The sequence below is a fragment of the Rhineura floridana genome, chromosome 13 (genome assembly GCF_030035675.1).
Source record: "Rhineura floridana isolate rRhiFlo1 chromosome 13, rRhiFlo1.hap2, whole genome shotgun sequence".
NCBI lineage: Eukaryota > Metazoa > Chordata > Lepidosauria > Squamata > Rhineuridae > Rhineura > Rhineura floridana.
This window is the reverse complement of record NC_084492.1, coordinates 20,610,483-20,636,815: the sequence shown is the minus strand read 5'-3', so window position 1 is coordinate 20,636,815 and position 26,333 is coordinate 20,610,483. Positions and strand designations below refer to the sequence as shown.

Sequence of the window (26,333 nt, the reverse complement as noted above, 5' to 3'; positions counted from 1 at the left end):
CCAGTTTGTCTCATGCAGCCAGTCCTGTGCATGTTTACTCAGAATTAAGCCTCTGGTCAATAAGACTCTTAGATAAGTTGCACAGAATTGCAGCATTAAAGGACTTGTTTCTTCTTGTCTTTGTGACCCTTTGATTTGGAATAGGCGGAATTGGAAATACAAGGAAATTGTGTTTATGACTTCAGTTGCTAACAGGGGAATTTTACGTGGCTTCCATCTACAAATAGTTTCTAACCACTTAAAATACTTCTTTGCTTAAAACTTTTCCTTTAAAGTCCATTGCCACATACTGTTCAGGTGACCTTTATGGAGATAGTCAAAAGAAGCTTGCCATATGAAGTGGAAAAAAAAAGGTGTACTGCCTTCTATATACTAGACATGTTGGTGAGAAATTTAACTATTTTTTTAAAGCACAAGGTGGCTTATGGAAAGCCTCATGATCCTTACTCTTGTCAACATGGTGCTCTGTCAGATCAGCTGATTTAGCAAGGGTTGAAAATCAAGGTTGCCCAACTTGTACTTCCCTGTGATCATACAATTGTTGATCCAGTGTTCATATATGCTATCTGGAACAATTGCAGTGTGACTTCAGAATGTTACTGTGGTTGAACCTGCTATGATGACCCTAATTGTTTTCTGGTATAAAAGGTGGATGGTGTAAGTGGGGAGTATGGACATTGCTGTGGCAGATTATTATTACACATGAAAAGTACCTAATGTGACTAATGTTACAGGTCACCTAAAGGATTGCCTTCTTATGCATAGACCCAGTAGATCATTTAGATCTTTAGGAGGTGCCTTGTTGGTTGTGCTGGGAACTGCAGATTGTCATCTGTCAGCAACAGGCCCTCTCTATGGTGGTGTGCCTCATCTGGAATGCTATCTTTCGCTGAAAACACACCTTCCTCCCCCCCCCCGTGTTTCCTTATCATTAACATTGAATTCTACAGACCCTTTTAGCAATTCTGATTTTTAAAAAAATGGTTGTAATGTATATGTTTTGAACTTCTTTGAGATTTTCTAACGATATAAAAATATTTAAAATAAAATCATGCATACTGAGTCCACTGTAGTATTTACACATGAAACTGCCATATTCCAAGTTGGACCATTGGTCGATCTAGCTCAGTGTTATCTATATTGACTGGCAGTGGCTCTCCAGGTTTTCAGGCAGAAGCCTTTCCACTGAGCTATGGTTCTGTCTCCTTGTAAACATTCGCTTCTGTATTACTGGCTTGGCTGCTGGTTTGTTGATGTTTTGCTAGTTTTAGCCTTTTTGTGGCATTTGAGACTTAACCCCTAATATAGTGACCATATTATGCCTTCCATACATCTCTTGTAAGTATTGTAATTAGCAAAAGAATGTGGGTGTATGAGAGGGTGTTTATTGACTCTAGAGACTTGCCCACCTTTGTATGTTTTGCTTAAGCGCTGCTGTTCTTATCGGTGTGTTTAAACAATGTGCTGCTGAAATACTGGCTATTTTTTTTAATGGCACTTCAAGATCAGAAGTATAGATTACAGGAACACAAACATTTTGTTCTGACATAACATTAAATAATTATTTTGTGGTGCATGCATAAGCAGCTAGGAAGTTTGGGCTTGTGTACTCCCTTCGCCCCTTGCAAACCATGTTTGGAATCTTCTGTTTGCAGTTAGCATCAAACTATAGTTTGATCCTAGTGTGCACAAAGCATGGTTTACTAGGTTTGGACACAGCTGCATACTATTTGCTGTTTACTGCGATTAGACATTTCCAATCACTGTTAAAGGGAGTAGCAGCATTGCAGCCCTACAATTTTGCAATTTTTATGAATTTAATCAGAATTCTTAATCCAGTTGTGGGTCTTGAATCGTGTTTAGATTTAGCAGGAGCCACAAAAGCATTCTGAATGGTCACTGGAATGCATCTTAGGGCAAAATTCATGTGAAAAGGTCACTTAGGGCAAAATTCATGTGAAAAAGAACCATGTCATTAGCCACACCCATATAATTTCTTTGTATCCATGTTCCTAGGATGGCATAGGATCTCATAATGGGAGACTCTGGTTGTGTGAATCTGTCTTTAACTGTGATCTAACAAAAAACAACATGTTTTGCTCAAATTTCTTTGAAGAGGCATGCAAGGGCATATGTCATGCAGATACTTTTAATCCTCTTGCTTGAATTAATAAGACACAGGACAGCCAAAGGCCAAATTTCCCTTGGTTCCCTGGCTTACTAGTTGTTGTTTTTCGGGCAGAACAATCCAACTCATGGGAAGCCGGCAGAAATGGGTGCTGGGGGAGGAGGAGCCAGCGGAAAGGTCTGTGGCATCCATTTCTGGTTTGGGAACTGCCGTGCCAGCTGAACGTGGGCTCAGCCAGGAGCTGCGCACAGGGACTGGAGAGTAAAAGCCAGCTCTCATGAATATCCCTAGCAGGGAGTAAATGATGTCCACAGACTTCCATTGTAATTATTTCTTAGACCAACCTTTTTCCCCGCGTAATTTTGGTCTGGGTCAGGACCCACACGAGCACTCTGAATGGGAGTTCTATGTTACATAAGTCCGTCCCCCCAGCCCCTCTTCTGAGACACCTCCAGAACGCCAATTTTTCAAGCTTTCTGCTGGCTTCCACCAGCACCCCTTCTGCTGGGCTGGGCTTCCTTGGTGGAGCTGGCTGAACTGGCAGGGTCCCGGTTCTGCGGCGGCTGAGCCAGGACAATGGGCTTCTGCTCGTGGAGCTGTGCCAAGCTGGGACCCTGTCAGTTCAGCAGGGGAGCCGCCATATCCAACTCCCCTCAGCACAGTGTAAATACGAGTTGGATTGCACCCTAAGTGTTGCTGACTTTTCAGATAGTTCTACATAATTTCAGGAACCTCTTCTCGTCATCTATTTGAAGGAACCTCTTAATTCTTATTATTTCAATACAAATGTACATGATAATGTCCAAGGATGCTAGTCTGGGTTTAGGTAACCATTGTGGTATGTTGTCAAACCATATTTTATTATTTTTGAATTTATTTTATTTGCCCCTTCTCACAACCAAGGAAGTCTCAAAGCGACTGAACACGAAAGTAAAACAAAAATAAAATACACAGCAAATGTATGCATTAAAACAATACTATAGTGTTGATCTACAATAGCGCGTAATAAAACAAAAATATCCTCGCTCTCCCTACAACAGGTTGAATACCTAAAATAGCTCCAAACTCAGAATCGTATTAGTGCCCAAAGAATAAAGATGTCTTTGCCTGGTGCTGAAAAGATGACAGTGTTGGTGCTAAGTGAGCTTCCCTGGGGAGAGCATTCCACAAGTGGAGGAGCTACCATTGAAAAGACCCAGGCTCTCATTGCCACCTTTGGACATCTCTTGCAGGGTGTGTGCAGAGTATAGCCTTGGATGATGATTTTAGCATCCAGGTAGGTTCATATGGGGAAAGGCAGTCTTTGGGGTATTGGAATCCCAAGTCATATGAGGCTGTATAGGTGAAACGAGCACTTTGTATTTTGCTCAGAAACAAATTGGTAGACAGTGCAGTTGGGCTAGAACTGGTGTTATATGTTCAGACCACCTGGTCCCAGGCAATAAACTGGCTGCCTAATTCTGTACTAGCTGCAGTCTTCAAAGGGAGCCTAACAAACAATGTATCATCTTGTTTAAACTCAGAACAGCAGCACAGAGTTCACACAAAAAAAGGTGAGATTAGTATTGCTTGGGTTTGCTAAAACAATCGTGTCAACATGCTATAAAAATAAATGTTTGAAAATAGCTACTGATAAAGACATAATTCAGAATTTACTGTGACCAGGAATAGTGGATATCTGTATGCCTTTCATGATCCTCCCATGTCATATGAAAGCCTAATATGCGAAAGGAATGCAGTGGCTTGAGTAGAGTTACAAGCATTTCCGTTTTCATTTTAAAAAAAAGTTTATAGCCCTTATGTTTAAAGAGAAAAAACATGAAAAACATAGGCAGTAAGAAGGATTAATCATTGGAAATTAAAGGGGCAAATGAAATGGAAGGAATTACTGTGTTGCTTCCTTTTGTGCTGTAGGAGACTGGAAGGGCTTCACTAGCAGTTCTGGATTTGGTAAATTCTGTAACCTTTAACTTGCCTTTCTGCATAACATGCCTCTTCATAATGAAGATTTATTTATATCAAAGTGCAGATGTTGGTCTGGTTTGCATATAAATGCCAAGCCAAACTAGGGATAAATGTGAACACACGAGCACACAGGTACCCATAGGAAAAAGCATGGCCACTTTGCTGCTCCCCTGGATCTGCTGGTGGTAGAGTATTACTTGGAAGTTACATGGTTTGGTTTAGCATTATGTTTGAAACCAGGCTCATGCTTTGTCTTGCTCCAGAAAAACCATAGGTTGTCTTTGGCTTACTGCTCATGGTTCATCTGGAGGAGATAAAGTATGAGCCCCGGTTCAGACATAATACTAGCTCTGGGCAGCACAGTGGTAGCAGGACTGGGGAAAGAGTGCAGTGGCTGCAGTTTTTCTTATGAGTACCTGCATGTTTTCACATTCATGCTTAGCAACAGTTGGCTTACTGTTACATGCAAATTGGGCCAGTTAGATAACATCATTTTTCATACTAGGCTGCTGGTTGAAAATGGAAATAATCTTCATGAATATTCCATCTGATAGAGATTCCCTGAGGTCAGTATAGAATCATTAATCATGTTGTGCTTTGCTTTCCGTTCATGCCTCCCTGATTGTTCATATGTCCCATTTCCCTACCTTCAACATTTTTCCATGAATAACTCCTGCTTTTCTTACCCTCTTCACAACATAGCCATACTTGCACACCCTTCTACATTGTGGTGCCATGCAAATTTTGTGAATCCTGCAAATAAATAGCTTGCTGTTGCATCTGTAAAATGTAGGGTTTGTGGTTGTAGAATCTGAAATTGTTTTTAGAGTAGAATTTCAGAGACCCTGATTGTGACTTTCAAATATTGTTGTCTGTCAGAACAAATTGTTGGCTGTCAGAATCAACATGCCAGCATCTTGTTCTGACTAAAATAATAGCTTGCAATTTTTAGGCAAGCCAAGGACAAGTGGAAGTGTGTATCTTCCATTTGTTCTATTTGTTAGAAATGTGTGTTCTTGGTGGAAAAGATCTGCTTGAGGCCTGCCTATCCTCCACTCCCATGAAAAAAATATGATATGGCTAGTAATACTACAGTTTGAGGGGCCTGGTGACATGTTATTGGCAGGAGGTTTAAACATTGTGGCGGGAAGCTTTGGAATATAGGGAATATGATTTTTTTTTCTAAATTCAGACAGTGGAAAATTTGTACTTTTTGGACATAATTTGAAACACATTTGTGTGGCTTTGTTTCAGCCACGGGTAGAAGGTAGTTTTTCAAAATTGCTTTGAAAAACCTATTGAAGTATTCTGAGCATGTCCAAATTGCAGTCAAGAGCTAATATTTGAGTAGTCCAGAAGTTTTACGTGCTTATCAGTATCTCCTGTAGTGCATTACTTCCCTAAAGTAAGTCAGGTTCTATAGGTGCTAGCAGTGAGTGCCTGTTTTGAATTGTTAGCTACAGATTAACTGGTATAAAATACTATTGCCAGTATAGTATATTAAACATGTTGAAGTAATTTGCCACAAAGCTTTCTCTTTCTCTGCCCTACTATTTGTGTGTGTGTGTGTGTGTGTAGGCCATTTTGGCTGGCAAGGTATTTTGGTTATGCGCATTTAATGACAATCTCTAAACCTCAAATAGGTGGAGTTCTCTCAGCCTCCTCATGATTTGATTTTAAAGTCTGCATTCCATCAGTCTGGGCTCTGTGTTTCTTAAAGGGAACTCTTCCTACTTGAAACTAGGGAAAGGGACACACTGTGCTCATATTAACTGTGGGAGGTTTTCTATCTGCTCAGAAAATACTTCATTACATTCTGTTCCCTTCTGAGGAAAAAGGCTGCATACATCAATGTCTTTTTAACAGAACAGAAGAAATGGCTTCTATACAATTATGGCTGTGGTCCTTATTTTTGTGTGGACCAATATTGCAGTAAGCAAAAGGTTAAGGAGGATGTTCATATGGTGCTAGCATAGGATCGCATTAGATTGATGCTCTTAGAATGGCTTGAGATCTGCATAATTGATTCTTCCTCTAATGAGTAAGATTGTGGTACCAAAAGTAGTTGCATCACATGTACAATTGGTTTAGTGTGTACTTTGCTTCGGATTCTTTACAAAATCTCCCTAGGCACATTTGTGTAGTCTACATTTCTGATTTTTTAAGCCCTGGTGAAAAACTTATTTACTCTAGCCTTTGACATTTGTGGTGATAATATTTATGATCACTGATTGCTCTCAGTTGTATTCTGTTCTTGTCAGTTTTTGTGTTTTTAATGTTTTGGGTTTGCTGTTACAGTTTGTTTTTAATTTGATTGTAAACTTCCTTGAAATAGCTAGTATAAATTTCATAAATTAAAAATGTGGACGAGTAGTTTAGCTTATTAGGGATATCTGAAGTTCTTTTGGGGGTTGTTGATTCAGGATTATTAGCTTGAACCAATAAATGTTGTTTTGGGAGGCAGAGAATAGGAGGGCGTTAACATATCCTGCTTACTGTAATGGACCATTTTATGCTTGTACTGAACTCCATCCACCTTTGCATACCTTTAGATGAAATTGTTCTGGTGTGTTTTGTTCAGTGGCTTATTGGAATACCGTGAGTTTTGTGATAGGGTTGTGTTCTGTGCAATTGCTGTATAGTAATGACATGATTGCTTCATGACCTTCATTTGTATTTGACCTTTTCATTTCAACTGGACAGTGTTGGACAGGATGTTTTGCTGTATCATGCATGTTAGCACTGGCAGTATTGCTGAAACAATCTTGTCATGTGTATGTTTTGATCCCTAATGAGACATTTGGGGAAAGAAGGAAAGGTGAAGGTGACAGAGAAACGGGACAGAGTGGAAAGAGCCGAAAGTGTGGTGTAAGTGGTTTCAGCTCACATCCTCTGTGTTTTGAGTTTTGTTTTGGGGTGTGTGTGTGAGAGAACGCATATTCCTATAACTTTCACTGTGTGTTAGAAAAAGACTGGTGAGCCTACGGCTCTCCAGATATTGCTGGACTGTAATTCCCATCATTCCTAACCTTTAGCTGTGACATCTGGGGCTGATGGGAGCTGGAGATGAACATTTGGAGTGCCACAAATTCCTCACCCCTGCCTTAGAGTATGTTGTCTGTCCCCAGCCCAAGTTCTTAAGAAGTTCTCTTCATATGGCTGAAAGAAACCCACAGAGTCTCACGCTGCTTTTCCCTTCCCAGCAACTTCTTAGCAGCCCCTATGCTGTATCTCTGGGCCAAGCATTTTATTTCTCCTTTTCTCTCAATTTCCTGCCACACCAGCTTCTTAATTTTTGATCATCTGCCATGGTTCCTGTTTATTCTGTAGCAGACACATAAAATCTAGATGCTTAAGCCTTTATGTCTTTCATATCTTATTATTCCATTTGTTTTGGTGTTCTTGTTGTATGCCTTCAAGTCGATTACGACTTATGGCGACCCTATGAATCAGTGACCTCCAATAGCACCTGTCATTAACTACCCTGTTCAGATCTTGTAAGTTCAGCTCTGTGGCTTCCTTTATGGAATCAATCCATCTCTTGTTTGGCCTTCCTCTTTTTCTACTCCCTTCTGTTTTTCCCAGCATTATTGTCTTTTCTAGTGAATCATGTCTTCTCATGATGTGTCCAAAGTATGATAACCTCAGTTTCATCATTTTATCTTCTAGAGATAGCTCTGGTTTAATTTGTTCTAACACCCAAATTATTCGTCTTTTTTGCTGTCCATGGTATGCACAAAGCTCTCCTCCAACACCACATTTCAAATGAGTTGATTGTTCTCTTACCCGCTTTTTTCACTGTCCAACTTTCACATCCATACATAGAGATCAGGAATACCATGGTCTGAATGATCCTGATTTTAGTGTTCAGTGAGGCATCTTTGTATTTGAGGATCTTTTCTAGTTCTCTCATCGGTACCCTCCCCAGTCCTAGCCTTCTTCTGATTTCTTGACTATTGTCTCCATTTTGGTTAATGACTGTGCCCAAGGTATTGATTATCCTTGACAAGTTAAATCTCATTGTCAACTTTAAAGTTACATAAATCTTCTGTTGTCATTACTTTAGTCTTCTTGATGTTCAGCTGTAGTCCTGCTTTTGTGCTTTCCTCTTTAACTTTCATCAGCATTCGTTTCAAATCATTACTGGTTTCTGCTAGTAGTATGGTATTGTCTGCATATCTTAAATTATTGATATCTCTCCCTTCAATTTTCACACCTCCTTCATCTTCATCATATTTCAGTGTTACTTCTCTTTCTTACACCACTTAGTCATTTTTGTATCATATTTAATTGCCTGTCCCTTAATTGCTCAGTACTTGAATGAGACTGTGCTGTCAACAGTTGAACTGAGCTTTTTTTATTGCCTTTTACTTTTGAGACTTGAGGCTTCTGTAGGTTGGTAACTATGTAATTAAGGACCTGAATCTTCATATTATGCCACAATACCCTGCACTGCCTCCAGGACATGTTTACAACCTACTAGAATTAATTACTTTGAGAAGTCGCAGGTAGAAAAAATGTTGCCTTTTTAAATTTCAGTTAACTATAATGTGGAGGGAAGGGTGGGGGGGACTGCATGTATATGCTACAAAAATAGTAAGGATTTATTTTGCTATTTAAAAAAGCTGCAAAGGTCCTGAAAGATACAGGAAGTAATGCTAAGGGTTTGGATTTGAGATTCAGAGTGAAGGATATGAACTCAATATTTTCATACCCTTTTCTTTTCTGATAGAAACCAGGGGTGGGGAACCTTCGGCTCTGGGGGGGGGGAATGCACCCCTCCAGGCATCTCTCTCTAACCGTTGGGATTCTTCCCATGCTATACTCCTCAGTGGCCCTCTTCACATCCTTCTCAGGTGTTTTTGCCTAAATGTAAATGTACTGCCTTCAAGTCGATTCCGACTTATGCCGACCCTATGAATAGGGTTTTCATGAGGCTGAGAGGCAGTGACCGTCCCAAGGTCCCCAGTGAGCTTCATGGCTATGTGGGAATTTGAACCCTGGTCTTCCAGGTCGTAGTCCAACACCTTAACCTCTAGCAATGCTTGCTTGCTTGGAGGATAGAAAGGCATATGTGAGTGTGTGTAGAAACTACACATGCTTTCCCCTCTGGTCCCATTCAGCATAGGAACGTCCCGTCCCCCCCAAGGTTACACATAAGGGAATATGGTCCTCAAACTAAAAAAGGTTCCCCGCCGCTGATATAGACTCTTGGATACAGAATTGCAGGATTAGGCCTGCGATCTTTCAATAGCCTTCTGGTGGAGACTATTGTAAGCTTGATCTTGATTGTGTGTTTGTTAAAGTTCAGACCTCAAACAGCTGGTCCTAGTACAACGTTTAGCTGTGCAGATAAGCTCCCCAAAATTATTTGCAACCTTTGAAAAAGTTCGTTGACTTATCACCTAGAAGTGGTCTTTACTTGTCACAATCAACCAGGCAAGCAACTTTTTACCGGACTGCTTTTAGTTTGCAATTAAAAGAAATACTATAGATGACTAGGTAACTAATAGAACATGTTTTTGTTGAATCTGGCTTGCAAATGATCATGTCTGGTCATTCCCTATGGTGATGATGGTCAATTTGTAATCTCTTCTGTGCCGCTCTTTAGGGATAGTTCAGCCCTGTTTATAGAAATGTAATACTTTCAGCTCTGTTGAAGGTTTCTGTACCCATGTGTGAATGAAAGGCCCAGCATTTCATTTTTGTGTCTGAAGTTTCATACTTTGTTTTACAAATGGTGTGGCTGCTGTAGCTAACTTTGTATTGGGTTTTATAAAAGACCCTGTAGTGGTCTGAGTCAGCTTATCTGCTCTTGTTTAGTACTGAAACCTTCTCCTGTTCATTCTGAAGCTGAATTATTTGGAATCTGGACCACGAATTGTTTGTTCTTTTTTTTTTTTTGGTATTTGCAGCTGTTTATCTCTTAAGAGGAAACACACTGCATCCAAAAAGCACTTTCTTGTTTCTTGTTTCTAGCACACTTATTTGGAAGCAAATTCTCCCAGGGAAACGTGTATGCAGCTTGGCCAGTCATTCTTAATTAAATTTCTTCAAAACAGTATTTCCAGTATTTAGTTGAGCTCAATATTTCATGAACAAAAGAGCACACATTTGTGGTTTTATGTGTTTTATTTCATTTGAACTCCGGATACAGTTATTAAATATGCAAAGACGTATCGAGGTTTAAAAAGGTCTCTTCTAATTGTTTTATGGAGTAACTGGCTGGATCCCACATCTATACTGGAAAGCAATGTTTGACCAGAAATTGTTACTGAAGTGTGAAATTTGCGTGATATTTGTGCCCTTCAACAAGGTTTAACAGGAGAAAGCAAAACGTTTGGTAATAAGCCTGATCATTTCTAGTTTACCTTTTGGCTAAATGAAAATACGTTGCTTTCTTTGGCATAGTGCTTTCAAAATAATTTAGGACTGGCACTGGAAATAGCAGGGCAAGCTTGACACTATTTAGCATTTTGGTATAATTGAGAGTGCTCTTAGTCTTGAGGCTGTGTTTTTTGTTTTTGCTTTTGCTGTAAGATTCTGTTTTTCCAGTCTAGACTAATTTTGCCTTTTAAGGCATGGCATCCAAGGAGGGCATCAGATTGCAAACTTTGGATTCTTGGGATTGTAAATACTTTTCTTTGAGATGTTAAAATTCTTGTTCTAATGGGGTCTTTTAGGTCACACTATGGTCCTGATTATTTCGTCATTAAAATTCTCCCACTCTGACACTGGTAGTTTGATACTTAATATTTACTTAGGAAAACTTAGGAAGACTTGTATAAAGTTATGGTTTTTACTCTAAAGTGGGATGTAGTTGAGCTTCTTCTAAGTCTATGGCCTCATTCATATGTAAAAATAAACTGTGGTTTATTATGGGAACTAGTTGCAGAGAGCCTTGAGCTCTTGCACTTCCCCTCTACTTCCAGTGCGGCTGGGAGGAGTGGTTCAGAAGCTTTATTTTCCATTTTAGACAAATAGTAGTTAAGCATTGTCTAGACAAACTGTGCTTAGTCTTAATTATGGTTAGTTGAAACAAGCTAACTTCTAACTATAGTTTATGAAGCAGGCTTTATCAACCAACCATAGTTAGGTTTAACCAGTCTGTTCAGGTTTGGACATAATGATTAACTGCAGTTAATGAAATTGGAAGCTTCTGATCTCCTCCTCACCTGCACAGGAGGGGGAAGCACATGAGTCCAAAGCTTATGCACGCAATGATAAATCATTGCTTATTGTTACATCCAAACTGGGCCACTAAAAGAGTCTGAAAGCTTCTCATTCCAGAATACTCTAAAACACATCTAAATTTTTAAAATCACAAATCTGTTCCATTTGTACTACATTTCAGTGGATTTTAAAGGAGAGAAAAGTTATAAAGTCTTAATAATGTTCTGGCTAAGTTGTTTCCATTGTACACAAACTGATAAGCGCACTGAAAATCTTCCTAACCTAAAGTACACTCTGTTATGGGGTGACTTTAGAAGAAAACTTATTGTATGAAATGTGCCCATAGAGGAAGACGGAGGTGGTATATCATGTAGTAAAAATGGTCACACTCATAAGCTTGTAGTGTCACAGCAAATCATGCCTTGGTTAGCACAGAGCCTACCACAGATCCAACAAAGAATTTAAGACTCACAGGATGGCTTACATGGAGTTATGAGTTATCTTACTTTATCCTCAGCTAAAGTTGTTTCACCGATTGCTGCAGTATGGGATTTTTTATGTTAAAAATTAACAGTTCTTACTTAGTCTTTTCATATCTGCTTATAGGACAAACTTTATAATCAAGAACAATTTTTTATTTTAAAAATGAAAATAATAGCAAAAACCATAATTGGATCAGACAGTGGCACTGCTGACATGAGCTGTTATAATATCCAAGAACAAGTGAAAAGTATTTTTCTGTGCACTTATACTGTACCCCTGATTCCATAGTACACTGAATGAGAATAATAAATGCACATAAACAAATGCATATACAATTTTTAAATAATAGCACTTTGAGATTGCAATTCTATTTGAAATACAACTTTCTAAGAGATGATATTGTTCCATAATTATATGGAATTTTCATCAAGATCATGACATAAGTACTTGAAAAACAGTTGCTAATTTTGGTGTAATTTGGTGTAGCTTATTCACTACAGGGCCTCTTCAGAATTCATCACAAACCAGATAGCCAAATTTAGGTGTGTGTAATTGACATCCTTTGAAAAGTATTCTCAGGAGACAAAGCAGCTGCTAAGCAATAGTTGGTTGACATTTGCACTATTTATTTATTTATTATTTGGTTTATATCCCGCCCTTCCTCCTAGCAGGAGCCCAGGGCGGCTGACAAAAGCACTAAAAACTTTAAAACATCATAAAAACAAACTGTAAACACATTAAAACAAAACATCTTCAAAAATGTTTCTTAAAAAGAAGCTTTCAAAACATCTTCTACGATTAAAAACATTTTTAAAAAGAAGGTTTAAGAACATATTAAAAAACAATTCCAACACAGACGCAGACCGGGATAGGTTTCAAATTAAAAGGCTCGTTGAAAGAGGAAGTTCTTCAATAGGCGCCGAAAAGATAACACAGATGGTGCCTGTCTAATATTTAAGAGAATTCCACAGGGTAGGTGCCGCTACACTAAAGGGCCGTTTCCTATGTTGTGCAAAATGGACCTCCTGATAAAATGGTATCTGCAGGAGGCCCTCACCTGCAGAGTGCAGTGATCGACTGGGTAAATAAGGGAAAGTTGGTCTTTCAGGTATCCTGGTCCCAAGCTGTATAGGGCTTTGTACACCAAAACTAGAACCTTGAACTTGGCCCAGTAGCAAATGAGCAGCCAATGCAGTTCTTCCAGCAGCGGGGTGACATGTTGACAATATCCTGCCCCGGTGAGCAGTCTTGCCTCTGCATTTTGCACCAGCTGCAACTTCCGGACCATCCTAAAGGGCAGCCCCACATAGAGCGCATTACAGTATTCCAGCCTGGAGGTTACCAGTGCATGGACAACAGTGGTCAGGCTATTCCTGCCCAGAAACAGTCGCAGCTGTCTTACCCGCCGAAGCTGGTAAAAGACACTCCTAGCCACTGAGGTCACTTGGGCCTCTAGCAACAAAGATGGATCCAGGAGCACTCCCAGACTACGAACCTGCTCTTTCAGATGGAGTACAACCCCATCCAAAGCAGGCAACTGACCAATTATCTGAACTCTGGAACCACCAACCCACAGCGCCTCCATGTTGCTAGGATTCAGACTCAGTTTATAGGCCCTCATCCAGCCCACCACTGAGTCCAGGCAGTGGTCCAGGGCTTGCATGGTGCTCCTGATTCAGATGTTACAGAGAAATAGAGCTGGGTATCATCAGCATACTGCTGACACCTTGCCCCAAATCTGATGACCTCTCCCAAGGGCTTCATATAGATGTTAAACAGCATGGGGGACAAGATAGTACCCTGTGGCATGCCACAGCACAACTGCCAGGGGGCTGAAAGGCAGTCACCCAATGCTATTCTCTGAAAATGACCTTGGAGATAGGATTAGAACCACTATAAAACAGTGCCTCCAATACCCATCTCACCAAGTGAGCCCAGAAGGATACCGTGATCAATGGTATCAAAAGCCGCTGAGAGATCAAGTAAGAATAACAGGGTCGCCCTCCCCCACCCTTTTCCCTATAAAGGTCATCCATCAGGGCGACCAAGGCCGATTCAGTCCCATAACCAGCCCTGAACCCAGACTGGGATTGGTCAAGATAATCTGTTTCATCCAAGAGTACTTGCAATTGCTGTGCCACAACCCTCTCAATCATCTTCCCTAAAAGGGGGGTATTTGCAACCGGTTGGTAGTTGTCACAAACCAATGTGTCCAGGGTGGGCTTTTTCAGGAGCGGTCAGATCACCGCCTCTTTCAAGGCAGCTGGAACCACCCCCTCCTGCAATGATGCGTTGACCACACCCTGGATACACTTGGTCAAACCCCCTCGGCAAGCTTTAATAAGCCAAGAAGGGCAAAAGTCGAGAGGACAGTTTGCTGGCCGTATCATTGCAAGCTCCTTGTCTACATCATCAGGCTGCATCATTTGAAACTGTTCCCAAGAAGTTGAAGCAGACATTGCACTGGACACCTCATTGGGGACTACATTAGATGTGGATGGGGCATCAAGACTGCTACGAAGGCAAGCAACTTTACCCTCAAAGTGCCTTGCAAACAATTCATAGTGGGCCTCCGAAGGGTCTAAAACTCCATTTCCTGGAGTTCATGTCAACAGACCCCTGACAATACAGAAAAGCTCCACTGGATGGCTACTTGAGGAAGCGATGGAGGCAGAGAAGTGGGCGTCTTCGCTGCCCTCACCGCTACACAGTAGGCACGGTTATGATATTTAACTCGTGCCCGATCAACCTCACAGCACATCTTTTGCCACTTGCGCTCTAGCCATCGTCCAGCCTGTTTCATTGCCCTTAGCTCACTGGTGTACCAAGGTGCAGACTGGGCTACACAATGCCGGAGAGGGAGCTCGCGGGCAACCGTGTCAAGAGCTCAACACACCTCACTGTTCCACAGCGTGACAAGGGCTTCAACAGGGTCACCTGCTCTATCTACTGGAAACTCCCCCAGGGCATTCAGGAATCCTGTGGATTCCCTTAGTCTCCAGGGACAGACTATCTTAATCTGTCCAACACCCCTGCAGGGAAGGATCAGAGCCATAAGTCTAAATTTCACTAGTTGTACAGCATTTTTTTTTTAAAAAAGAATGGTGGATAAACATGAGAACTTTGGGTAAATAATCAAGAAATCTTAACTTAAAGTCACAAGAGTGGAGGCACATACTGGTCGGGATTAAAAAACAAGAACTGAACTGAAAGGAACTATAGACCCCTTGCTTCAAACAGCAGCCATGCAGGCAAACAGTTTTTGAAATGTGGGAGTTTTTAAAACATTGTTTGGAGTGGCAGGTAGGTCTTTGGAACATGGCTTGGGCTCACTTCAAGCTTTTTTTACTGGTATGATTTTACATATTGCAATTGCATCACAAAACTGTAGTGAGTCTTCCATTTAAAGTAAGTGGGGTTATGCCACATTTTTGTTGTTGGGAGGGATTCCTCATCATTACACCTCTAGGTTCTTTTTGTCAGAGGTGTGGCATCTGTTGATGTTAATTGCGCTAACTCCTTTTCATGCATTCTTGTATATGTGATAGAGGACTCCATGGGTATAATAAAAAAATGGATTTAAGTATATGTGCAAATTCACCCTAGTGATGCCAGGTGGGAAATTAACCATCATTTTGCTTGATGAAAGATAGTTTCCTCTTGCAGTGCTGCATTGAAACCATATTATTGAAATATTCATATTTATGCCTGCTGTGTTAGATGTGGGAAATGCATCCACTTCATAAGACCTACTTAGATTTACACTTTTGAATTGGCCAAGTTAAATGAAAGCAATAAATCTAAACTTGAATATGTGAAGGTTTTTTTTATGCCTTTAGATACATTTTGGGTAGATGTAAAACATTTTCCCCATCTCTATACTGTACATGACGACTTATGCTATACCACTAGTCTAAGAAATAAATCATGGTAGTGTGATATTCTTGCAAAAATATTGTGGGTATTCTTAAGCAGGAAAAATGTTGACTGTTCAGTGGTTTTTGTGAAATCATAAGTAATTATGTGATTGAGCCACACAATAAGTCTTTTTGTGGGCCTCTTCAGATAAACAGGAAAACTGTAAAAAAAACACAACCCTTAAAGGAACCATTTTTAGTGCTTACGTTGCTTGATTTATAAAAAAATAAAACATAGCAAATTTGATCTTTAATAGGAAACATTTAGTGGTAGCAGTTTTCTTTCTTATGAAGTCTTTTGTTGAGGTTGAATGTCTATTGCAATCATTCTCTTCATTTTTAAAAAATGCTGACAGTACGAATTAGTATAGATTTTATTTATTTATTTATTTATTATTTGATTTATATCCCACCCTTCCTCCCAGCAGGAGCCCAGGGCGGCAAAGATTATTTGCCAAAGTAGTTCAGATGCAGCTACAGATGCAGCTACAGTTAATTTACAGTTCAATCCTGGGCATGTTTACTTGGAAGTAAGACCTAGCAAATGGAATAAGTGCATAGGATTGAATTTATTTATTTATTTAATTTATTACATTTATATACTGCCCCATAGCCAAAGCTCTCTGGGCGGTTTACAAAAATTAAAAACACTGAACATTAAAAACAAATATACAATTTTAAAAACCATACAAAGTTTAAAACCATGAAGCACAGATAAACCAGGCAAAAGACCTGGGATCAGAGTTCAGCACATGCTGTTAGAATGCCTGGGAGAAAAGGAAAGTCTTGGTCTGGTGCTGAAAAGAACAGTGTTGGCGCCAGGCAAACCTCATTGGGGAGATCATTCCATAATTTGGGGGCCACCACTGAAAACGCCCCTTCCCTTGTTGCCATCCTCCAAGCTTCCCTTGGAGTAGGGACACGGAGGAGGGCCTTGGATGTTGAGCATAGTGTACGGGTGCATTCGTGTTGGGAGAGTAGTTTTGTCAGGTATTGTGGTCCCAAGCTGTGTAAGGCTTTATAGGTTAAAACCAGCACCTTGAATCGGGTTCGGAAACATATAGGCAGCCAATGCAAGCAGGCCACAATTGGTTTTATATGTTTGAACCGTCTGGTCCCTGTTACCTATTTGGCTGCTGCATTTTCCACAAGCTGCATTTTCTGAACTGTCTTCAAAGGCAGCCCCACATTACAGCGCATTGCAGTAATCTAATTTGGAGGTTAGATTGAAGCCTTCATTAGTTGATGTTTTCCTGCAAAAAGTTGTGCTACAGCATCATTTTACAGTTGGATAAAATATTTGAGCGAAACGATTTTTGCTTCAGTACTTTGAAAGGATTTGGAGAATTGCACAGGAGATCTTTTGCAGCTTATACCTTATCATGCTGTTTGGGCTGTACCACCACTTAGGCCAAGTCATGTTCTGAGAGCATATCTTGGCAACAAGCATAATGTAAATGTATCAGATTTACCATGTTCGTTCCAACCTGTTGTAAGGTCTGATGATCATTTATAGCATATTTGAAATAACTAACTAAAATACTGTGCTTGCCATGTTGTAAGAAATAATTCTGCTTTATCTTCCATATGACCCTCTCTGTCCTTTAATGTTTGCAGGTGCTTTGCTCTAGGGCTTCTTTCTGTGGGAATGAAAGTTAATAGTATAGATTCAGTCTGGATGTTTTTCAACAATTTTGTATTTGGCACATGGCTTATGTAGGAGGAAGTCCTGGGATCTCTTAGCTTGATGTGACCTGGTGGGACTGGAATGGATTCGTACTTCTATAGCTGTGGCAAGGGTTAGAACGTTGTGTGAGAGAGCAATGGAGAGATCTGATTTGTCTTTATTGTAGTGATACTAACCTGGAATTAGGGAAGGAAAAGTAGCAGGAGTATGAGTGAAATCTGAATGTGTGTCTGTCACATTTTGATACTGGCTTTAGTGTGAGCTAGGAATATGGATAGATAACTAATGGTGTTGCCACTGGCAACTGTCTGTTGGCTGTATTTTGGGATTCAGTAGGTGTTTTAGTTAGCTTTAAAAATAAAATCTAAGCAATAAAGTAATATATTGGATGAATGTTTGTCCTATGTATGGGATGTCTTTTCTTCCATCTTCAGTGATGAGGAAAATATTCCTTGTTATAGCGTTGTTTATATCTAAGAGATCTAAGAGTGATTTTACATTCTGCTTTTAGTGGGTAAAGTGAGGTATAGTTGCTTTCATCTTCATATTAGCTGAGTATGAGAGATTGTTATAAACCCACCTTTTTTTACAGATAAGAAAACTGAGAAGAAACTTCACTGTGAAGTCTTCATCTCTATCTCCTTGCATCTGCTTTATAGCATTTCACAAATTCATCTCTAAATTTTGCAGTTTCTTCCTAGTGTTTTGTGTACTTATAGTTTTGCTGAATTGAGATTGGCCTTCATAGCACTATTCATTAAAATGCAGGTGTCAACTAGGGATGGAATCCTCTCCATTTTTACCTTCAGTTTTTAAGTGTGGCCCCCTGGTGGTTGTTAACAATTCAATTTCTTTTTCCTCCAATATCTTTTCATTTTTCTAAACTCCTATTTTTTTTTGCTTTTCAGAGAATTATAGTAGGGCCCCACTCATACAGCGGGTTACGTTCCAGACCCCCGCTGTAAAGCGAAAACCACTGTAAAGCGGAACTCATTGAATAGAATGGCGCGCGATGCCTGAAAACTGCCGTAAAAGCGGAACAAGCGCTGTATGAGTGGGGCTTTAGTCTAATTGTGTCTAATTGAGACCGTTGTATTAGCGAATCACTGTAATGCGGGCCCTACTGTAGCTATTTATTCATGAGTCTCCACTGGTATTGCTGTTTATTCTGAACTCTGTAATTATTACCTGTTTACATTCCTTTTCAAATGCACTGTAGAGCCGATTAAGGCAGATAATCAAGTCAGTGTCTTCCCCTCTGCTGCTTACCATCAGTTACCTCATCCCCCCCTGCTGCTTTCTATCTGTCAGTTACAATCAACACTTCATTGACATTAATGAAAGGGAATACATATTTGAAGAGCTCACATAGAAAGTAGATTGATAAAAGTATCACTCACACTATTGAAGATTTCAAAGCAAATTAAAAAAACAAAAGAATTGGAGAAGAAGAAGAATGAATTGAAAACCAGGCGTGGAGAGTTGCTACTTCAAAATTCCCTTTGCAAAGATAGAGAATATCAGAAGTAATAATCCGATGGCAAATCCGATTATTGCAGAAATGGAGCCCATAGCTAGTGTCAACAATCCTGAATTACAAAATGCATTTAAAAGCCAGAAAATGAAAAGTATATTTTTCATAGTTGTACCAATGGGACAGTACCAGGACTTTACAGTCTAATTCAAGGATGGGAAACCTGTGACCCTCTGGATGTTATTAGTAGACTCCAGATGCTGTCATTTCTGATCATTGGCCTTTCTGGCTGCAGCTAATGATGGAGTCCAACAACATTTGGATGGCCACAGGATCCCTTTCCCTGCCTAATCTTGTGCATGCTTGTTCAGAAGCAAGACCTACTGAGTTCAGTGGGACTTACTCCCAAGTCAGTGTGCATAGGATTGCAGCCTTAGTACTAAAATATGCTTTGGTATATGAGAAAGACATACATCTTGTGTTGATTTCTTCTTTTAAATTATGAATCTTACTGAAATTGCATTGCACATTCTTGAGTATCAAATTCCCGATGAACATTTCAGGATAATTTGTGGCTGTCTTCAGAATGTTTCAGAACTATTTATATTTTCCCACTTTTTCTCCCCCTAGGTTTTGGCATTGATTTCCTTCATCTGCATAGAGACCATCATGGAATGCTCCCCTTGTGAAGGCCTTTATTTCTTTGAGTTTGTTAGCTGTAGTGCATCGGTAGTTACTGGAGTTCTGTTGCTTATGTTCAGTCTAAATCTTCATGCAAGAATACCACAGATCAACTGGAACATTACAGTAAGTTTTCATCCAAACCTTCACTTTATAAAAATAGCTGAATAAACATTTGAAGTTTAGACTTCAAGCTCTGCCTGCCTTGTACAGAAACTTGAAACCCTTGGTAAATGTTCTTTGCACCAAGCAGAGTACATGCGCTGCTTTATATTCAAAGTGAACCCCACTGGTGCAATAAGCATTATGAAATATTGGATGTTAAAGTATATAAAGCTGAAATTGTGTCTAAAAACATTCCCTCCATCTGCCTCCCCCTGACCAAGGCAGACTTTCCTTCAATGCAAGTCTTTATTGTTCACAATTGAGGAAAGTATAGTCTGCAGTTTTTGAACTGTGTTTAATCTCAACACATGGTTTAAAAATTAAATATGAATTGAGTGCGGACTGGAAGGTTAGGTACATCTGTAAATCAATGTTCTAAAAACAGAGTAATATTTTGGAGTTAACCTGCTGAGTGTGGATGCATATACTTTATTTATTTATTATTTATTATTTGATTTATATCCCGCCCTTCCTCCCAGTAGGAGTCCAGGGTGGCATATATTTATGCATATCTTCTGTACCACATTCTTGCCACTGTTTTACTAGCCCTGCCCCTGTACCTTTAAGAGCTGCCTGAAATGCAGACTTGTGGCAGGGGAAATGTTTTCTTGGTATGGAGATAGATAGGAGGAAAAGCTTCCTTTGCTAACCTTTTGCATGTCAGGCACAAAAGTAGGGCTACAATTTTGAAAAGGGAACTCTTAAGTAGGGGCCATAGATGTCACTGTTTTGTTTTGACATGTTCCATATAATTGTTCCAAGGAATCTAATATCTTCGATATAATTGTTGCAGGGAGTCTAGTATTTTCCATTGAGAATGTATTAGAATTCCTATAAGGCAAATCCAGTATGTTGTCTTAAGTTCTTCTAGCTGATATGGCCCTCCCTGTCTTGATGTTTGCAGGTCTTGCTCCTGTGGGTATGGAATTTAGTGGCATAGATTAAGTCTGGTTGCTGTTCAACAATCTTGTATTTGCCACATGGCTATGTTGGAGGAAGTCCTGGGGTCTGTTTGCTTGATGTGACCTGGTGGGACTTGAAGTGATTCTTACTTCTGTGCTTATGATGAAGGTTAGAAAGTTGTGTGAGAGAGCAGTGGAGAGATCTGATTTAATATATGTTGATTGAAGTGATACTAATCTGAAATCGGGGAAGGGCAAGCAGCAGGAGATCCTACCCAATATACCATCAATAGCGTATTCTTTTACTTCACTTATCTTTTCCCACCATTTTTAAGGGTATGAATGCGAGGCTAGCAGGTTGGAACACTGGTTTCTAGATCTCTTAGAGGTAAGCCAATGAGTCTGTACCCCACTCTTTTAGTACACATTCTGAGTTGTGTGTACATGCTGAGAAGGTTGGAAGAGTGAAAAGTGTGTGGCATCATGACAGTCTGTCTTGGCTGTTGGCCACAATAAAGCAGACCACTAGGCCATTCATTTATTGTCAGTTATCCTTAATCTCTGCTGATCTTCATATTAAGAAACGGTGTGTTTTGAGGTCCTGCCTGTTCCCCTTGCCTTATTGTAAGTGATAAATATTCATAAATTTCTTGCAGTAACAACATAAAGAGAGAAATGCTGTATATTACCATTTTTGGCAGCAGTGATCCTATTTTCATTTTAACTGAGGAACTGTATGTCATCCAAAATATTCTTCAAAATGCAACATATGGAAGGTGAAGCTTGTAAAGGACTGTAGTATGGCATGCTAGAAAGAAAAATGAAAACTATGTGTCAAGGGAAAAGAAAGTCGGTCTCTGATTGACAGCTTTGCTTTGAGACTGCAAAAATTATAGGTGAAATTTCTATTCTTTGTTTTACTTAACAAATAGATCAGCTCCGCAAGGATGTGTGCAAGTAGCATTAAGGAATATGATAGACATCTGAACATACATTTCAGATGAGTTTATATGATCTCGTATTACTCGCTTAAATGTATTGAAAAATATCAGGTTATTTAATGTATTGTAGTTGGTATAGTTGCCCTCCCCCATTCTCAAATATTGCCTTGACTGGGTCCTGTTTCAAATGGTGTATAAGATGAAGTCTGGCTAAACGTTGTTGGAAATTTGTCTTAGCCCATGAAAGTCCTGTAGGGCTAGTAAAAAGGGACGTTTAACCCTGGTACTAGTAGTGGTGACTCCCTGTCTCGGTATTTAGTACCAGTAATGTGCTGTACAAAACATAGAGGTGTAATTTGTTTCTCTCCAGCAGTCTTACAATTAAAACACTGGAGAAGGGATGAAAGGAGAACCTAAAGTCTAACCAAAGGGTTCCAAGAATGGTGATAAGAGAGGTCTTCGCTGATACCAGAAATCTATAGCGGTCCAGGAAAATCTCTATTGCAAGAATTTCTTTTGAGTGAGGATTTCAGTAGGAGAGTGTTGGTTTGGCAGAGAGGATGGTCCAGTCAAGTAGACTAGAAAGGTTTGACACCAGGAATGAAGGATGTGAACAGAGGGCTACTCTTTATAGCTATGCTAAATAATCCCCCCTTTGCAATACACATTTTTTATTCAATATTTTCCTTTTTTGTATCCGTATTTAAGCATTCTGAAAGTTCCCCAACAAATCCTGCTCTAGGATGGAATATCTCAATGAGGAAGATGTGTCTCAAGTGTTGGGGTTCTGTGGTCAGATAGCAAAATCTATCTTTAGATAAAATATTTTTTCTTATCCTCTTGTTGCAGTTTGTTCAATTCATTCCTTTCTTTTCTGTTCTTCCTCCACAGAACTTCAAATGGCTTTTGTATGTGGGAAAATAAAGTTAGTTCCAAGAAGAAAGCTTGTTCTGCTGTGCCATTATATTCTGGCTTTGGCTAAATATTCTTGGCTCTTGGCTAACATCTAACATAAACACAAGACCTATAATTGCTAAGCATATAAGAAAATTGCTGTATCTATTCCGAGTTTTTAAATGATCTTCTGTGACCAGCAAGATCAGCTTAGTTCACCCTTCCCTGTTCCATATTGTAATGGAAGGTTTTGGCCTTTGACCTTCATGTTGCCTGAAAATTAACTTCAGCAGTTCTGCATTTTTTAAAATAATAAATGTGCTAAGATGAGATGTATTGCATTGTATAAATACCCTAGTTGCTAGCACCAAAGAGAGGTGCAGACTTACTTTGTTGTAGTGCAGTGTAATCAAATACTTTCTTTTCACTGGTATGTAGTAGTTTTTAGAATTATAGGGGATCATGAAAGGTTTGTTTTTAGATACCTAGCCTCCTTCATCTTGTATGTGGAACAGAGATTGGTTTTCTTTTATTTACCCAGATGCATTTATTTATATCTATTTTGTTTGGAGCTATCCACTGCCTAAGGATTTTGTATATTTTTGATTTTAAATGCCAGTAGCTATTTGGATCTGAAACTTCATAGAAGCTTGTGTAAGTGAATGAGGAGTAGCAACAAGCATGTTAAACAGTGAAGAGAGAAAAAGTATTGGAAGATCTGTGCAAGAAGTGCTGCTATATATAATGATAAATTATATATAAATAAGTAAAATTAGTCGTAAAGAGGTTTATGCCTGCTTAGAAGCCTATTTTCTCAGGGTGGTGGACAGGCTAGGCTATTCGGGGGTGGTGGTGTAGCTGCCCTGCACTCAGGCTAACCTTTTATTAATGGTTCTCTACTTCAGCTGAAGTCCAGCTGACGCTTTAGGGAAACTTGGGGGCAGATGAAACTGAAGATTAGTTTCAAGGTGAGGAGTTTTATCTGTTAAGTGGCATTTGCCATGTGCAAGTAAGAGAGATGTAAGATTTGTAAAAGAATGCTTTTGTTCTTGTTTCTGTATTGCTGGCATTATGGCTTAACGTAGAACATAAATACAAGACCTATAATTGCTAAGCATATAAGAAAATTGCTCTGTCTATTCCGAGTTTTTAAATGCTGAATGCCTTCCTGCATAAGCCAGCACTAGAAGTCTGTGCAAAGGCTCTGGATGGACTGTATCCTGCACTTGTAGCTAGATGGGGCAGGAGCATTCTTTATGTCTTTTATGAACTAGAAGACCTACAAATACACATGCAGCCAATTTGTTTCAAATTACACACAGCAATCTAATTCCTGGAGCCATAATGAGGCAGACAACCTCTCATCTGCTTCTATATTAGCCTTCTATATTATTTTTAGCTAGATGATCTACCTACACTTTACTTCAAAATCCATGATTATACATTTAGCTTTTATGGTTCTGTCATATTCTGTGCCTGACCATTTTCATGAGGTGCTTTGCTAAGCCACCCTCAGTAGTTTTTTTTATCGTTTTAATTGGAATTTATAATTGGCTTTTGGTAGTTCAGTTTCTTGACCTTAGCCAAGAATGGGGCAGATATCTATATCTATATTTTCACTAATGCTTGCACCCTCGGTCATTACAGACTAACACAAAATGGGTGATACATGAGGCCAGTTATAAGCTCACCCTCTTTCTTCACAAGAGTGTTTTTTTTAATAGTGTAACAATATAGATAGTAGAGAGGGAATTGCACTGAAGAGAAGAATCTATAGAGGTTTTGTATGACAGATTGACAAACAGTGTTCTAGATTTTTCTGGATTTATTTTTTTCATTCCTGTATAATCTTTTCTACCTGTACTTCTCTGTGGACATTCAGAGCAGACCAAATAATAATGTTGGTCTTTCCGAACTTAACATGATGGGTGCGTTACTGCATTGTCCACAAAAGTTCCCTTTGTTTTTGTTTTGTATCACTCCAGAAAGCCCGGTAAAGGCTCATCTGCGCAGGGTTTTACTGTGTGTCTGGTGCTACTCACATCCCCTTTTAATTTGCATGGTTCACATGAAGTTACTGGCAAACAGCAGCTATCACACATTTCCCCCCCTGTAAATCCGTACTAACCCAATCCTTTGATAATCCGAAAAGGGAAGGAAAAAATGTCTTCACTCTGTGTCTCTAGGGTTTGCAGATGCTTTGCTCCATTGCTTTTAGGTGGGTGTGTCAATTGTTCCCCTCTCCATGCCCACTCCCTCCTCTCTTCTTTCATTTCATTTCCTGTGAGTTGAAGAGAAACTTCTGCTCCTCTCTCGTGTTCTGCAAGCCTTTTTTGTTGCTGCAAACAGCGTCTTTTTTTTCTTTTCCCCCTAACTTGTGCACAAAAGCATAATAATGCTCAAATAAAGATTTGTATTTCATCTGTATTTTACTAGTGAAAATACAAATAAACACACTTCCAGGTTGTTTTTTAGAAAATGAAACTTACTGGTAGAACATATTGAGCATGCTAAGTTGCCAGGTAATCAGAGGGAGTGGAAGTGTTAAATTAGAGGGTGTGGTCTTTAGGAAACTGCGTGATTGATGCTTCCGCTCAAGAGGGATAGAAAACACTGTGTTTGCAGCTGGCATTGATCCCTTACTGTGGATGGTGCAAACAGAAAATGGAGGTAAAAACCAGGGCTGTAGAGTCAGAGCTGTGGAGTCGGAGTCGGGAACAATTTTGGGTGGAGTCGGAGTTGGTAGAAATGTACCGACTCCGGCTTCAAAATAAATTTTGATTGATAGATTTTTTTAAATATAAATTCAAAATGTCAAAGAAGCTTCCCATGAAGTCAGCTGTGTTTGAGCATTTCACCATAACTCAAGATGGAAAACATTTTGTGTGTCAGTGTATGACACAGGACCCAGATGAAGACAAATGCTGTGATGCCAAGATCAGCTCATATTCAGGCAGCGATAAAAATGCTCCTATGAGAACTTCCAATTTAAACAGACATTTACAGCGCTTTCCAGGGCTGTGGAGTTGGAAGCAATTTTGGGTGGAGTCGGAGTCGGGACAGTAGAAAAATAGAGGAGTCGGAGTCGAAGGTTTGGCATACCAACTCCACAGCCCTGGTAAAAACATAATCTTTAGCGTGAAGTTATGCTCTCATGTGCATAAGACCTAAGTCTTGCTTTGATACCAACACTCTGGGTACCAGTTGCTGTAAACCACCAGAGAGCTTCGGCTATGGGGCGGTATATAAATGTAATAGATAAATAAATAAAATAAATACCAAAGCAAAATTGGCACTTGAAGCAGCTGGACAGAAGGGCTAAAAGTTGGGCAACACTTGAAGAAATTGACACTTCGGGAATTATTTTGTGATCTGGGGCTTAGGAGGCATTGTTTAGGCATTTGGCCAAAGATTGCCTGCTGGACTAACAAATAAAATAATTCTTTTCATTCATAATTTAGACACTGCTTCCCTTTTAATCAGGGTAGCTAATATAACTTCTTGAATGATGGAGCAAGAAGACCTGAAATGAGAAGGTTACAGCAAATTACAATTTTCATTAAATCATTTATGAATGGAATGAAGGATAATCGTAATTTAGATTAATTCTGAATCTCCTTTTAGATGGCCCTGTGAACTCTTCTATCCCGGGAACAATTTTATGAAAGAAATTGCTGTCTCAAAGCTGCTGTTATTTCAACTAAAATTATATGATCTGTGTGATGTGTGTGCATTAAAACCCCTCATAGTAAATTCTTCAGTGAGACCTAATTCAGAATAGCTAATCTCTTTCTAATTAGTTGAACCTTTTTACATTTGTGGGTTTAGAAGAATTGTTAAGTAGCATCTCTTATCGAGTATGCCCGCTAAGTTTTAAATTCCAATGGGGAAAGGGTAGTTGAGCAACCTTCCTCACCGCCTTT

The 26,333-nt window shown here is 39.6% G+C and overlaps 1 protein-coding gene across 1 annotated transcript in view; it reads left to right on the top strand.

Moving 5' to 3' along the window:
• The window catches only part of CMTM4 (CKLF like MARVEL transmembrane domain containing 4), a 49,973-nt gene that overhangs the window by 2,531 nt on the left and 21,109 nt on the right, over positions 1-26,333 (top strand). The window contains exon 2 of the mRNA XM_061594474.1: positions 19,458-19,634. Coding sequence (XP_061450458.1) covers positions 19,458-19,634 — 177 coding nt within the window. The remainder of the gene's footprint in view (positions 1-19,457; positions 19,635-26,333) is intronic.